Raw genomic sequence first — 17,025 nt, 5'->3', positions numbered from 1 at the left:
AATAAAACCTTCAGTGGGTACTTTAGACTCCATTTGGGTAGCTCTGGTGAGACTTGAAGCTTTAGTGACTAATAATACTTAACAGCTTGCCAGAATATTGGCAGAAGCTGAACTTAGATAAAAGAGCAGTTGAGCTCAAATGAAGGGAAGTTGGAAAAGCCTCCGAAAACAGTGGAACAGCAGTGATTCCAGCCTTGATTTAAGATAAGGCAATAATGCATCGGAAGTTGGAGGTGAGAACAAACTTAAATTTTTGAATCTAAGGTTTGTTAATTTCCCTAAAGTCCCATTTGAACTACATTGGGATGTTTTAAAGAACTATTAAGATTCCATCTAAACTACATCCTTCTGTCACTAAATGTCACTTTCTGCTTTTGAAATCTGGGCAAGGTAGTAATATAAGAACTGTACACCAATTATTTTGTGTGTTAAGAAAATCCAAACAGACTCTACTCAATACAAACTACAATATTTTTCTATATATGCTCAGAATTGTGTAGCTCCCCCAGGGGAACCCACCACCCAGTCACTACACATGAGTTGGTAATTGTTGAAAAATAATAAATATTGGAATTTTATATTTTAAATTCAATAAACTTCAATTGCAACTCAATGCTCTCAAATGTGTAATGTGTTGTGCATTTATCTGATGTAGATTTCAGGGTCTTGTGAAATCATACTGCAGACCAATGAATTGCACATAAAAACTGGCTCAGGCTGTGGATCTGACATTTGAAATAAACACAAAAACAGAGAAAAATGAAGGCACATAAATAACTTATGGCCTATACATGCCATTTACTAAATAAGAACATAAGAATAGCCCTACTGTGTCAGACAAAAAGTCCATCAAGTCCAGTAGCCTGTTCTCACGGTGGCTAATCCAGGTCACTAGTACCTGGCCAAAACCCAAAGAGTAGCCACATTCCATGCTACCGATCTAGGGCAAGCAGTGGCTTCCCCCATGTCTTTCTCAATAACAGACTATATGGACTTTTCCTCAAGGAAATTGTTCAAACCTTTCTTAAAACCAGCTACGCTATCCGCACCCATCACAACCTCTGGCAAAGCAGGGCAGAAGGAGAAGGACTCAAAAAGCTGCAAAAATGATGATTTGATTGTAAAATTCTTAACTGGTACAGGGTAAGTGTTACTGATTCCAAGAGAGACTCTGAAAACCTACAACAGGGAAGGTACAAGGTCCCTCTGAAGTTAAGCATTCACAGTCTATTGGAATCAATTCTTTTCTTAACTCTCCCTTTTAAGGATAATCATTACTAGCAATTCAGAGAAGTACATACAGTTCGAAATTCTTAGATCAGCCAAATAAGTTGGTGAAGTAATTAACAGGAGCTCTGTTTGCACTGAAAGCATGCTTCAGGTTCTTCACTACATGACGTTTACCTATAGATTACGGCATGTTATAACTGGAGATCTTTGAGGTAACACCTCAAATGAATATATTTGATTTATACTTACTTTAGAAGTAGAGAAATTAGAATATCTGAGCATTCTCATTGATGCTTCCAGATGCTGAGGCGGAAGAAAGAAATTAGGAACAAGTACTGGGTCAGATCTGCATTAAACAAGTTAAGAAATACACACTGTATATAATAATGAAGAAAAGTTGTTACCTTGAAGACATTTATACAATAGAAATTTATGTAGATGAGATATTTTGTTCTAAAAATAATAAAACAGATGCTGAACTAGGGAGAGTATCTTTTTTTCCGTAACTGAATTTATGAAGTACAGCCACATGCTCAAGCCTTCTGCAAAGTTATATATAATAAAGGGATTGGGCCAAGTTCCAAAAAGATTGCATTAACACTATAACAACTGGGGAAGGGTCTTCCAGTGAGATCTAGCTTTGCAATACTGCAAGCCTTTGCTGTCTCACAGCACACTGCTTGCTCTCTGCAAGCATTTTCAACTGCGCTAATCACATGTATTGAAAGATGAACATTGCTAGCACATTGCTCTTGACAATTACAGAAGGAAGGTTAGGGCCTGATCAAACCCAGTATCTTCGATTTCTGTTGAAGCCTAAACAAAACACAACCAAAATTGGCCACTTGGTTTTGGCAGAAACTGAAAACTAAACTGGCCAGGCCCTGCTCCCATTGCCACCACACATAGCCAGCCTCCATCCCTTCTACCACCACAAACAGCCTCCCTTCCCCCCTCCTGGACCCAAGATATATGCATTTGCAGCATGTGGCCCTGTAGGCAGGAGGGAATGAGCTTCCCTCCTGCTGTTTGTTCTTCCAAAGGTAAGGGTGGGAGGGTTCTGGGGATGTGGGAGGGGGACCCAGGAATGTTGGGGGGGTGTGGGGGGGTGGAGATGTCAGGGCATTTCAGGGGAGATCTGGGATGTTAGGAGGATGTAGGGTATTTGGGAGGATGTGGGGTATGTCAGCAGGAGGTCAGGGATGTCATGAGGATGTGGGGGATGACAGCAGGAGGTCTGGGATGTTAGGGGGAGGGGTACACTGCTCAGCTGATCCTGGCAGGGAGAATCCCCATCAGGTGAGCTGCCAGGAATTCTCAAAACTGGCTCAGCTGATGGGGATTCCTTCTGCCATGATCAGACAAGGTAGTTGGTGGGTACGTCTACAAAACTTGCTTGTGTACATTTTTCACATGGACCTTTTTAATTTTGAAAATGGGCAAAAAAGGTAGATGTCCTAAGGACCAAAACTTATACCTAGCTCATTTTCAAAAATAAAAGATAGACATTTGGCAGCTTTGAAAATGGACATTTTTCCTGCTGGGTTTGTGGGTCCAACCTCAGACTTAGGCACATTTTTGATTATGCCCTCTAGGTGCCTTCCTTCTTTAGGTATGCCGCTATAAAATTTCTCTTGTGGGGGGGATAATTTTATAACATCTATAAAAATTTCAAAATATGCAGTTGTTATATACAACCACATAAATGTTTTTATAAAAACAGGCTTTCAGAATTATTCTTAGTGGCACACAAAAGCTCTTGCACAATTTATACCTACTGCAAAACAGAACTAAATAAGTGCATATACTTGTACATGTATTGAAAGTATTCACATATATCACAATGCTGTCCCTGCTCTACGCCTATGAGTATACTGTCACCAGCAATACTACCCTTGCTAATGAGTTAGCTCAAATGATGCATATAAAAATAACATTTAAATAAATATTAGATCACTCATATACAGCATCTTTATGCACTGTTCCTTCTATGCTAAGTGGATGTCCTCTAACTGCACTGCTCCCAGTAGGGGATGGTGCTTCAATATTATGTTTTCAATCTCTAAGGCTAGGCAGGTTCCCTGGAGTCCTTCAGAACTTGCCTGTCCCTCGCTATTGAAAATGTGTTAGTGAAACAGCACCACCCACTGGCAGGACTGTAGCTGGAGGACTCCTGCTCAGCTTAGAGCAGTGTCTTGCAAACTTTGTCAAGCTGCAGCCCACTAAACATGGTGGCTGCAGCGCGAGGCATCTGGAAGTGCTTGATGTCAAGTCGATGTCCGCGCATGCGTGAAGGCCCTCCAGATGGGCCCAGAGCCATCAGTGGGGGTGCTGGAAGGGAAGAGGTGCAGAGAGGTGCTGGCGCCAGCTGACTGCCTACAGGATGTGCCTCTCCTTCTTCCTGGCGTCTCGCAGAACACCTAAAATCTCAGGTGGCACAGTAATGTGCCACAGCACACAGTTTGCGATACATTGGCTTCGAGGAAGAGTGTTTCTATAAGCAGACACTTAAAAGTGAGGTGTTTTCTCTTTCATTGGCAGTATGAGAATACTGAGTAAAAACAGGCTCTATGTTATTGGGGCACTTACTTTTAAGCAAGTATAAACCAATTCATGGCCATTTTCTACATATAACACACATGAAAAATGCCTTAGTAAAAGGAGCCCTAAGTATTAGGGGACAAAAGAAGATCAGATGATCCAATGTCATAGAGGAAAACACCCTCCAGGGATTCAAGACAAAGTTGAACAGGTTCCTGCTGAACCAGAGCGTACGCAGGTAAGGCTAGTCTCAGTTAGGGCGCTGGTCTTTGACCAGAGGGCCACCGCGTGAGTGGACTGCTGGGCACGATGGACCACTGGTCTGACCCAGCAGCGGCAATTCTTATGTTCTTACAAAATGATCCTCTTACAAGGCACTTTCCAAAGCCATTTATATGAGAAATAGAAATCTATCCAACCAACTCAGTGATCAGATCAGAACAGAAACTTGAATTGTTACAGCCTGAAGCTGTTTTGAGCTGGGGAAATAATTAGTTATTTTCATATTAGAAATGGATAAAAATTTGATTTTCCATCTCTTCTTTCATTATATTGTTGAGTGGTTAGTGCAGGTTTTAGCATATGCTAACTCATGTGCTAACAACAACCAGGATAGTAAAAATCCTGCACCAATTGCAAAGTATGGGATGGGGCGTGGGTGGAGATTGGGCATGGGCTGGACACTGGCGTTAGTGTGGGTGCACTTAATTGTAGGTGCTTGAAGCCAACACACGGCAGAAAATCTGTCTGTTCAGGGAGAATGCTAGATAGGTCCCCAACCATTACCATATGCTAGGCAGTAGTAAAAGGACCCATACTGTAATCTTGTCACATTTATTTATGCTGGTAAACAGTAATTTACCTATGCATGTTGACTGCCTGAAAATTGCCCTCCCTTAATGCTTTAAAAATTTACACATTTAAATAATAACCAATACTGAGGGAGTTTCTGCAGGGTAAAATTCTAAAGTCTTTTATTTTTCTCATATTGGGATGCATACAATACTTTTATATTGTGAGTGAGGATTTGGGTTTGCTCTTTATACCAAGACCTCATTTCCTTCTTGTTTGGTTTTTATTTCTGAATGTGAACATTTTGAATGTTGCTCCCTTAATGGTTTGCACAAGATTGCTCCCTGGTTCTTGTATGATACAGTCAAAAAGGAAGAATGCTTACTTGTCCATCCAAAAGTTGCTCCAAATTAATTTTACATGAAATACTACATTTAAAAGGGTAACTCTACATTTTAGAAGCCTGGTCAACTTTCAGATTATTTCACAAGTCAGTGATTCCCCAGCCAATCAGGGTTTCAGAATATCCACAATCAATATTCATGAGATAGATTTACACATCAAGGAGGCACTATATGCAAACTAATCTCATGCATATTCATTTTGAATATCCTGAGAAGGTGCAACCTGGACACGACTTCCATAGAGACATCATCAACTCACACCTCCAGGGGTCACACTCTTTTTGTGGCCATGACAATAGGACTGTGGCCACAGAAAGATTTCTAAGTACTGGCTTAGAATAACTAACTACAGCCCACTTGATTGGGTTGATTTCTTATTGGTTATGTTATTGCTTTACCACTAACTTTTGCTGCAGCCTTGATCTTTTGTTTGCTTCTTTTCTCGGGAGTTTTTCTTTTTAAGTTTTGCTCAAGTTCTTGCTCCCTTTTGTTTTTGTGGATATCTTTCTAGGTATACAATATCCTTTATAGTGCTTATGGTTATTTACATTTGTTTAATTTATTTACATAACTCTATGGAGTACATTTGTTTGTATCTCAAGTATTTTAAATATAATAAATTGAAAACTAAAAAGTGTACCACACTATGGAACTAACACACTCTAGATAAGGCATGAAGGATACAGCACAATCCCAGTTTTTGCAGTTTTATCTAGCGTGGTTGATAAATATCCAACAGGCTCGCCATCAGAGTTTCCATCGCATCTTGAAGATTTGGACTGCACAGATCTGTTAAAATGCAGATCTTCATTTGTGTCATCACGTTGCTTAAAGTCTGAATCTGAAGGTCCACTTTTGTTCAATGTAGTAATTCCCTGAGATACTTCACAGTCTCCACCACCTAACAAATTACTTGGTCTTCTGGAAAATGTCTGGGATCTGCATTCTGCACCTAGATTGTCTGCTTTTTCACGTTTCAAAGATTGAAACTTGTTGGAATTAATACTCTCTAATGATTTTTCTCTGAAATGGTGACTCCTTGATGACTGTGGAAGCTGAAGTGGTTCTGAATCATCTGTCTCAATATCGCCATCTGAACCTCTTAGATCTTCTCTCTCTAGAGATGCTATACTATCTTCACCAGACTGAAAATCACTGGCTTTAGCAGCACTGATCATATTTTCATGGTCATCTCGCAATAAACTGACAACTTGCTTTTCTCTGAATAGACTTTTGGTACTTGCCGATTGTTGCTCAAAGCTTCCTCTAGGCTCCTGCCCAGATTCTGATAAAATACTGGACCAAGGGCTGGTTTTATCTGTCATGGCTGTTACTTCATTCAGAGTTCTTGGTTCTATGATATTCTCTTCATAATCCTCTTCACTACATGACTGGATTTCATTCTCTGGCTCCTCGGTCAGGGTTTCCTCCCCAGGAACTATTTGATTTAGAAATTCATCAAGCATGCCTCTTCTACCACTAGAGATTTCAAGAGAGGGAAAAGCAGACGTATCTTCATGAGAACATGCCACCTTTAATGTGCACTCATTTTGGCTCACCATAGGCCACACATCTACATCTTTTTGACAAGGTATACCTGAAGATTTGCACAACTGGACAGAAGTATTTGAAGACTTCTTTGACTGGTTCTGCCCTTTTGGCAGATAAGTTTCATTTCTAAAAACTGCTTGCTCTTCAAATGTGTCATCTGGATCCCTTCTAAAACTTGAAGATCCAAGAGAAGAGAAATGTGAAGCATTTGTGTGGCTACTTTTGGCTTCCGCTGCTTGTTGCTCTTGTATTACAGGTCCAATATCTCTCTTGTATTGTGCGAATGGAGGCTTTTCATGCATTTTATTCTCAATATTACTGGAAGCCATAGTGAAAGATTCTTTGACATCTTTACTTACTGCTTGCTCTTCAAATGTGTCATCTGGATCCCTTCTAAAACTTGGAGATCCAAGAGAAGAGAAATGTGAAGTATTTGTGTGGCTGCTTTTGGCTTCCGCTGCTTGTTGCTCTTGTATTACAGGTCCAATATCTCTCTTGTATTGTGCAAATAAAGGCATATTACTGGAAGCCATAGTGAAAGATTCTTTGACATCTTTACTTACAACCTGTAGATCTAAACAAATAAGCACTGGTGTTAGTATAAGACTAGAAATAAAATTGTTTGCTGTTTTCAACGTAAATCATTTTTTGCACTTTATTGGCCTGCTCATATATTTTATATGCTGTTTATATCTGTAAAACAACAACTCATTTGAATGAAAATGTTTTGACAGAGTTCAATAAAAGATAATCATTTAATACAGTAAACCATCTTGTGTCCTGTACATTTTATCTGCTACTTTGAATTTCTTTTTATAGCAATACATTTTTATTAATATACTGTATAAAGATGCAGTACAAAAAAAGATATACCAGAAAATTTCCAAGTGGACTAGCAACATTTACCCAAATCAATTTCTTGACAAAATACCTCAATACCCTCCTACCTAGTATAACCCAACTGCATGACTCTAATGTAGAATTCCCCCTACGCTCTAAAATCCCTTTCCCCTACTTACAACACAAAGAGAAACATACGTGGAAAGCTCCATTGGTTCTTCCGGCCCTCTATCAGTTCAAACAAACTCGTCCCTGCCCCTCCCATCCCTTCCCCCTCCCAACCTCAATTATTGAAGCAACTTATCAAATATTAAAATCCAGACATTCCATTTGGGCCAGCATTTGAAGTCGTGTTCTCCATGCGCTCTCTGTGGGTGACACAACTGTCTTCCAGGTCAATGCAATTAAACAATTAGCAGCTGCAAGTCCAAGACATAATAGCTTGTAATGCCATTAAAAACATCTTTCATTAAATAGTCTCAACAAGCAACTCTGGAGAGAAGCAGCAATATCTTCCCCCAACAGTACTGATAACTGTGATACTAACATCCCCAAAATGCTTGAAGTGGAATATAATCCCAGTAGATATGTATAAAGGTTCCCTTCTGAGATTGACATCGCCAACATCTATCGGATACATGACCTTCAATCTGGCAGCAGTAAAATACAACCTGGTGAGTACCTTATAAGTATTTTCCTGAACCAATATACAAGTAGATGCCTTTTGCACTTCTGCACAGATAGGTCTCCACTTTCTCTCCTCAAATCTCAAACCCAAATCTACTTACCACTGTTTTTATAAGGACACAGCAACAACTACTGACCTCTCAAGTTATGTTTATGTTAATCAGGTTTTCTATTCCGTCTTTACTTATTCAGTTTCAAGGTCAGATTACATTACAAGAGGTTGGGTCAGTTACCCAGGAAGTTACAATGGACAGTTTTGACAGGGACATTCAATAGGGTGCAGGTAGATCAGTGCAGTTATTAATACAGTTAGGGCATAGTTACAAGTTCAATTAGGTCATCGTTGGCTCTTTGTTTTGTCCCAGGAGTTGCACTGGACAGTTTAGAAATGGGTTTTTACAATTCCTCCTTCAGGTGCTTCAGGGTTGGCTCCCTGTCTTATTAGAGAAACGCTTTTAAAATTTTTCAACCTCTTTTTATCCTCCCTTGGTTCTACCCTAGATAACCTAAATGTAACTTCATTTAGCTACTCAGATGATATCACCATACTCCTACCCTTCAATTCTCCTGACCCCACATCAACAGAAAAACTGGAAAAAACTCTACAAGCAGTGGAAAATGGATGGTAGACCACAAATTGAAGCTGAACACAGACAAAACAAAATTTCTATTGCTCGAAAAAGACAAAAACCCTTCCATCACAGAACTAGAAATTAACACCACCAAATACCCTATACAAACTGCCCTCAAACTCCTAGGAGTAACGATAGATAGATGCTGCACTATAAAGGTCCAAATCAACAAGACCACCCAGAAAGCATTTCTAACCATGCGCAACTTACGAAAAATTAGAAAATTCTTTGACAAAGAGCAATATAGGCTCATAGTCCAATCCCTAGTCCTAGGTCTGTTGGACTACTGCAATATCCTCTATCTACCATGCCCTGCAACCATGATAAAACAACTACAGACAGTCCAAAACACTGCACTCAGATTGATCTACTCGCTAAGTAAATTTGACCACATCACCACTGCCTACCTATACAAGCACAAATTCAATTCAAATTATACTGTTTACTATTCAAAGCAATAAATGGCACAGCCCCTGTTTACCTAAACAATCGCCTGAACCATAACCTCTCTACTAGACAAAGAAGAACTCAGACCCCATTTACCTACCCTCCACTCAAAGGCACTCAGTGCAAGAAGATGTTTGACAACCTACTAGTGACGCAAGCAGCAAAACTTAACCATACTATCTCCACCCTGCTGATAACAACGAGTGACTTCAAATCTTTTCAAAAAGAAATCAAAACCCTACTATTCAAAAAATTTATCCAGATATCTTAACTCTAACCATGGTCTTCCCCTCCGTATAATTCCCCTCTAACCTCCCCTCATCTCCAGCTATCCTTTCTCGTCAAAACCTCAAGTATGTCAACTGCCTCCCAAATTGTACATTTACGGGAATTGCACTATCTCCCAATTGTACAGCTCCCCAAACTGTAAATCTACTGGAATAGCCCAGTCATCTTTTCTGTATCCTATTCAATACATTGTAATTCTCCAATCTTCTTGTAATTCTCCTGGACCTGGAAATGTCCAACTGTTTCTTTTGTAATCCGCCCAGAACTGATAGGTACGGGCGGAATAGAAGCCATTAATGTAATGTAATGTAAAAAGTGAAATCTCTTTTTTTGAGAACAGGATTTGCACTAAGGGTATTTGAGTTTTTTTGATTATCACAGTCCCTTTGTATTTGTGAGTGTGGAGTGAACCCAACTATCTACCCTTCTCCATTGAGAATATTGACCATTTAACTCCACTCTCTGTTTTCTCTTTTAACCAGTTCTTAATCTAAAGTAGGACATTATCTCCTATCCCATGACTTTCTATATTCCTCAGGAGTCTTTCATGAGGTACTTTGTTAAATGCCTTTTGGAAATCCAGATACATATTATCAACCGACTCACCTTTATTCATCTCTTCAAACAAATGCGTGTCTTTAATCCATGCTTACATATATGTTCTACAATTTTGTTCTTTATAATAGTCTCTACCACTTTGCCTGGCACTGACTTTAGTGGTTTCAGAATGACACACCTATTGCACTGGAAACCTGTATTTAACAGATGAAAATATTTAAGCAACCAACTTATCCCATTAATTTACACTAGAGTATTCCTTACCATCAATGAAGTTACCAACTTGCGAGACCAGCTGCTTAGATTTTTCCAGAAGATTCTGTGTATTATTGTCTAGAACAGCAGTCACGGATTCTTGCTGACCACTAAGGATCTCCTGATTTTTCTTTGGTGGTCTATCATGGTCCAGGTCCATGAAAGATCTTTTCAGCTTCTGGTTGAAGTATCTCTGAATTTCGTCCAGCTCACTAAGATTCTTTCTGTAAAGGTCAATTAAAAACACCAATATGTATACAGAATTTGAAATTCTACCTGATGTCATATGCCATTCTGATGCTTACAAAATACAGTACTTGAAGGTGAAACAATCTGCTAGTTTAACTTTCCTTGATTCCTACCAGACCCTACCAGCAAATGGGGTAAAGAAGAAGATACATTCCAGTGATATCACTGACTTAAGTAATGGTGCAGCCTGGAACTTGTCAGTAAGCCCATGCCAAAGAGAAAGCATGACCAAGAGGCCTAGCCAAAAGCAATTTTGGGGAGGGCCAAGAGGTCCAGCAACTCTCTGTCCCTTCAGTCCCCCTGCAGGCCTTTCCTCTAGCCCCCCTAACCCCATGCAGGTCCAGCACCTCTCTCCTGTCCCTTCAACTTCTATCCCCCCCTTACAGGTGCAGCAACTCTCCCAGCCCCCCCTCCATGTAGGTCCAACACTATATCATCCTTTTCCTTCCCTCACCCCTGCCTCGGTGCTTCCTGTTTAAATTACAGGCTCTGGCCAGAGCCTTCCTTCTGCTGTGATCTGCCCTCTCTGATGCAACTTTCTGTTTCTGAGAGGGTGGATCATGGCAAAGGTAAGGCCCTGCAGCAGGCCTATGTGAATTACTGCTGGCCAGCACCCATACTTTAAAGCTGAAGCATTGCAGCAGGGATGAAGGAAGGAAAAGAAGATATACCTCAGCCACCTGTAATCCAACATTTCTGCACTACATTTGGGATGCCTTTGGCCAGGCCCACCCAGGTCCATCTGTGGCTACACCACTGGCATGATAATCAAGAACCACTCAAAAAAAAACCCACAGAGAAAAAATAATAACAGGCATAAATGAATAGAGTAGATCCTCAAACTAGCTGTGACACAAATCTTTAATCCTACTATTTTCTGAAGGGATACTGGCCTGGTCTAGCAGAAATCAAGGAACAGAAATAAATGGGTAAGACTAAATTTCCTTTTCCTTTTCATCTTGCTGGCCTGTCTTCTTGGTAGCAGCAGTGGGCAGTCCACCAAGAGACTAATCAGGTCTATGTACCAAGGATAGTGAGGCCTGTCCATAGCGACCAAAAATGTGTGAGACATAATCCTCTGAAATGCTCAGCTGATCAGAGGTCAGGGAGAAAAACATAGAGACTTCTGCCTGGCCAAGACTGAATAAGTGCCTCTGGCTGAGGTAGTCTGTCTGAGACTGGAGTAAAATGAAGCTTCACTTAGCAGCATAGCCAACAGATCTCCTGAGCCACACTGCACTTCTTATCCTCCTTGCTTGTTGATGTAAGCTACAGTTGTTGCTTTGTTGGACATCATTCGCATCAATGTTCCCTTGGAGAAATGGGAGGAAGCTCTGAAGCACCAGCTGGATAGATCTCAATTCCAGCTGATGGATGGCTCATGATCCCTCTATTGCTAACCATCTCACTTAAACGTTATAGTCCTGGGTCCCTACCTTTTGAAGCTCACATTGGTCATGATCAATGTCCAATTGGAGGGATCGAGGGGAACTCCTTTCAGTAGGTGAGATGCTGAGAGCAGAAGATAGTCCTTGACATTCTGGGATTTGGGATCCACCAGGCCAAAAAGGTTCTATGAAGAGGCTCTGTGGGCACATGGCCATGGAAACATTTCCAAGGTTGCAGCCATTGATCATAGGAGCTGGTGGCAATTCCAAGCTCTTAGGGCCTGCTTCTCGTAAAACACCTGGGTTATTCCATGTCAAGTGGCAAGAGCTCCTAAGCAACCATCTCAGAAATTGATGAATTTTTTTCAGGGGATATCCAAAGTTTGGGGTCCTATTTTGTATCCATAGGATATGTCGACTGGGGACCCTCCTTGAAACTGAACCAGTTGACATGGAATTACCCATTTTCTAAGCCTGGAACTTGATCATTAGCTAATATGTTATAAAAACCATGCCCCACCTGGTATCAAACTTGTCAACAAGATATTCCAGCACCTGTGCTAGAACCATGTAGCTTTTCAGACAGTTCTCTGCCCAGTCCTTCTGCTCCAAAAGTTGAATCACTCAAGTTACTTTGAGTTAGCGTGAATCAACCAATCACCTAAGTATGGATGTATCCAAATCCCACCCTTAAAGAGGGATTTGGGCACATTGTCTCTTTTATTTGTATTTAATGTGATTTATTTATTCAAGCTAGCTTAACCACTTGCAAACTGGAAATAGGCCTATAACTTGTGCTTTGTGCTACCTCCATTATATTCTTCTCTAAGAAAAGTATGATTGAATTTAACAGTTGTGGACAGTAACCTTCCTGTAAAAACAAATTAATAACTTAGTGCACCAGATAATAATATCTGAGGTATGCTACTATCATGGTCTTATTCATTACTGGAAACCTCCAGGTTGTATTTTGACTACATATGATGGAGGAGGCAGAATATGGGGTTAGAAGTATCACAGCGGGGGTGAGGGAGGGAAAAGACGAAGGAGGGGGCAAGACTTGGATCTATGAGTTCAGTCAGGTAGAGTTGAATGACATTTCCATAAAGTGTCCATAATCACTAAGGTAGAATAAGGTATAATTAAATAAGAAGTCAGTGGTAGATTTTTACCTTGAGAATTAAATGAAGAATAATTAGGCTCTAGAGCAGGGGTGTCAAATGTCAGTCCTCGAGGGCCGCAATCCAATTGGGTTTTCAGGATTTCTCCAATGCATATGCATGAGATCTATTAGCATACAATGAAAGCAGTGCATGCAAATAGATCTTCCTACTTGGGGCCATGAAGCTAATAGTGCTTCTCAACATTCGTTCTTATCAGAACACCTGACCTTGGTCACACAATGAACCTTATGGAAATACAAGACCACAAACTAAAAGTCCTAATATACACAACTGAAACCCATAATGCCAATCTATGCATGCAGTACACCACCAGAGAAATAGAAAGAAATGCATTTCTTCCTGAACAGTGCAAAATATAGACAGCAGATGTAAATTCTCAAAACTGACATATTGGATTGGGAGGGAATGGGTTAAAAATTTTAATGTTTGAATTGTAATAATTGAGGAAGGGTTATAATTTTTATGTTATTATGATTACATGAAAATGAATTTCAAGTGTTATATTGTAGATACTGATGATATATTAATGTACACTTGATGTCAGATTTTAAAATGAATAAAGAATTAAAAAAAAATAAAAATTAATGTTTTAATGTTGAATATGATAGAGATTCAAGTGTTGTATTCAATTCAATTTAACTGTCTATCTATTGTTACACTTGTTGTAAGATGTAAAATGAATAAAGATTAAAAAAAAAACCCCAAACTGACATATTTCAATCACGAATTGAAAATAAGTTAAATAGCACCGTTCCCAGTACAGACCTCTGTGGCACTCCACTGTTTACTCTCCTCCATTGAGAAAAATGCCCATTTAACCCTGCCCTCTGTTTTCTATCCGATAACCAATTCCTAATCTACAACTGAACTTTGCCACCTATCCCATGACACTTATGTACTTTAATTTTCTCAGGAGCCTCTCGTGAGGAACTTTATCAAAAGCTTTCTGAAAATGTAGATACACTATATCAACCGGCTCACCTTTATCCACATGTCAAGCAAATTGGTAACCCACAACAATACACTCCAAATTTGCCAAAAATCCTACTATAGAGACAACACAAAAAGGCAACCTAGTCACATCAAGGTTTGTGTGGGGAACGCTCAGGACGCCAAAATTGGCTCACAACTTACAGACCAAAATTAGATAAATATAATATAGGGTGCTCTCAGTGTGAACCATCAGTGATAGGAGCACAGCTCCGACACTTCACTTCTGGGTCAAGGCGGTAAGCCTCCACCCCCACACCATCATCGAGCACCCTAAGTGTGCTGAAATTTAAAGGGACCTAAGTCCACTAAATCAACAAATCAATCAATCAAAGTGAGTAAATCAAACTCAACACAAAAAACCTGAGCGACCCCCAAACAAACCCTGCCAGCCAGACCCCCCGAACCACACAACAAAATCAAGAATCACCATACAAAAAATGCCAAATAAATACAATACTTATCTGAAACTATCTCACAAACTAATAAACGCAAAAAAACGCGCCAGGAGAAAAGGTTCAACCGCGCTGGTTTTGGGAGGAGCCCTTCTTCAGGAACTTGACCCCCGACGGAACACAAACAAAGAGGTTCCTGAAGAAGGGCTCCTCCCGAAACCAGCGCGGTTGAACCTTTTCTCCTGGCGCGGTTTTTTGCGTTTATTAGTCTGTGAGATAGTTTCAGATAAGTATTGTATTTATTTGGCATTTTTTGTATGGTGATTCTTGATTTTGTTGTGTGGTTCAGGGGGTCTGGCTGGCAGGGTTTGTTTGGGGGTCGCTCAGGTTTTTTGTGTTGAGTTTGATTTACTCACTTTGATTGATTGATTTGTTGATTTAGTGGACTTAGGTCCCTTTAAATTTCAGCACACTTAGGGTGCTCGATGATGGTGTGGGGGTGGAGGCTTACCGCCTTGACCCAGAAGTGAAGTGTCGGATCTGTGCTCCTATCACTGATGGTTCACACTGAGAGCACCCTATATTATATTTATTTAATTTTGGTCTGTAAGTTGTGAGCCAATTTTGGCGTCCTGAGCGTCCCCCACACAAACCTTGATGTGACTAGGTTGCCTTTTTGTGTTATCTCTAAAGCAAATTGGTAAGGCAAGATCAATGAAGTCTGGGATCTCCTGATGTAGCATTTCTACAGTGTCCTTTGCATGATGTGATGGGGCATTGTCCTGTTGGAAGATAAAATAGTCTCCCGACATGCGATGGATCACTGGCAACAGCTTTTATGTCCTGAGGACATCCCAGTAGTATGCACCATTGATCTTAACCACAGGATCGATGAAGAACAGATCTGTGAATCTGAGCTTCGATATAGCGACCGAGACCATCACAGAGTTGTGGGTGAGGTTCTGGTCAGCTTGATGGGCAGTCTGGCTGGATATTGAGGGTGTTTTTCTGTGTTACTGTAACCATGCTAAAGAGATGATGACCAAAGGAAAAATGTCCAGACTGTATGCAGCAGAGATAATTATAGCAAGACTCTAGAAGTAATGAGATCAGCCTCCAAAGTAGCATAAGTCCATCCTCCCTTGTTGAGGATATTTTAGGGAAATGAGAAAGAAGGTCAAAATTGAATAGTGAAAGGGAACTGCTGACACCCCCCCTCCCGTTACATTTATCTCCATGGCACATACTTTTGACTTACGTACCTGAGAGCTGTAAGAACTGAAGGACTTGATGACTGAGACTGTGCATCGTGTTCTCTGACACTGTGTGTGCTCCGTTCAGTCTGCTGTAAAGACTCATGAAATCTGCGAACATTTTGCATGTGCTCTTCATGACGTGAAATCCAGTTTCCAGGATGGATACTTCTACTAAAACAATACACCGATAACTTATTAGGCACTAAGGAATCTGAATACTGCACTCAGTAACAAAAGGGAACATTATCATTCTAGTCCAAATCCTAAAATGGTCACTGTTGGAAGATAAAACCACTTTGCAAAGAAAATCTCTGTTGCCAGTGTTAGTTTATCGCAAAGGCCTCAGACAGAAGGCTTGAAGACACAGACCACATACTCTGTGAAAATGTTCCATACTACAGTACAGTAGCAACTAACCTACTACATGTGTTAACATTGGCCATTAATGCATAGAAACATGAAGCCTGATATTCAGTGCTATTTAGAAGGCCAGGATTGGCTCCCAGTTGTCTAAATAGCACATAGCCAGCTATCCGCCGATATCCAGCAGGGGCTATCCCAGTCTCCGAATTAGCCAGTCACTGCCCATATTCAGTAGCTTGGCGGCCAAATATAACTACCTTAAAGAGTGGTATATCTTTGGCCATTGAGACTTAGTCGTCTATCCGCTGAATATTGGCACAGTCAGCTATGTCCCAACTGGTTGAAAATAGTATTTGCGGTTTTTCAAAATTCGCGGGAGTTCTGGAACGGAACCACCGTGGATTTCGGGGGAGTACTGTAGTACAATATTACCTACACATGTATTTATAAGATGAATAAAATAAACCCTCCCACCCCCCCTCTTATCAATATCTTATTATGGGAAAATTGTATCATTCATTGCAAAAATCTATTAATGGTCCCCAAATCTTCTTAAACTTATCTATATAACCTTTTTGTGTTGCAAATTTATCAATATATCTTGTTGTATTATATGCAGTGGCCAAAGGAAGGGGAGGGGATGGGTTTATAATTGAGAAATAGTTGGTATACTTATTAAATATTATATACTGTTTCAAGATTATAGTAAAAGATTATATAATGATACGTTATATATATAGTAATGTATGAAGGAATATCGAGTGTGTACGTAATGAAATTGTATAAATTTAAGTGGTACACTTGTTGTTATATGAAAAAAAAAAAAAAGAATAAAAAACTTAAAACACATGTATTTAATCTGCAGCAGCTCATCACTTCTTTCCATCGGGCAAATCACTTCCATCTCTGTTCTTGCAAACGTGCCGCTCCGTTTGCTTAGATCAGACTTTTGATTCAGAGTGAATTGACCCTTCT

The 17,025-nt window shown here is 40.2% G+C and overlaps 1 protein-coding gene across 3 annotated transcripts in view; it reads right to left on the bottom strand.

Moving 5' to 3' along the window:
- Nucleotides 1–17,025, bottom strand: part of C2CD3 (C2 domain containing 3 centriole elongation regulator) — a 224,922-nt gene that overhangs the window by 37,098 nt on the left and 170,799 nt on the right. For 2 of the 3 annotated variants that reach the window (XM_033947874.1, XM_033947876.1), the window contains 4 exons: nucleotides 15,694–15,858; nucleotides 10,235–10,449; nucleotides 5,652–7,092; nucleotides 1,480–1,576 (listed from right to left, as the gene is read on the bottom strand). In XM_033947874.1, coding sequence (XP_033803765.1) covers nucleotides 1,480–1,576; nucleotides 5,652–7,092; nucleotides 10,235–10,449; nucleotides 15,694–15,858 — 1,918 coding nt within the window. The remainder of the gene's footprint in view (nucleotides 1–1,479; nucleotides 1,577–5,651; nucleotides 7,093–10,234; nucleotides 10,450–15,693; nucleotides 15,859–17,025) is intronic. The other variant, XM_033947875.1, reaches the window with a different exon arrangement.

Source organism: Geotrypetes seraphini, chromosome 6, assembly GCF_902459505.1.
Source record: "Geotrypetes seraphini chromosome 6, aGeoSer1.1, whole genome shotgun sequence".
NCBI lineage: Eukaryota > Metazoa > Chordata > Amphibia > Gymnophiona > Dermophiidae > Geotrypetes > Geotrypetes seraphini.
This window is presented reverse-complemented; position numbering and strand designations above follow the sequence as displayed.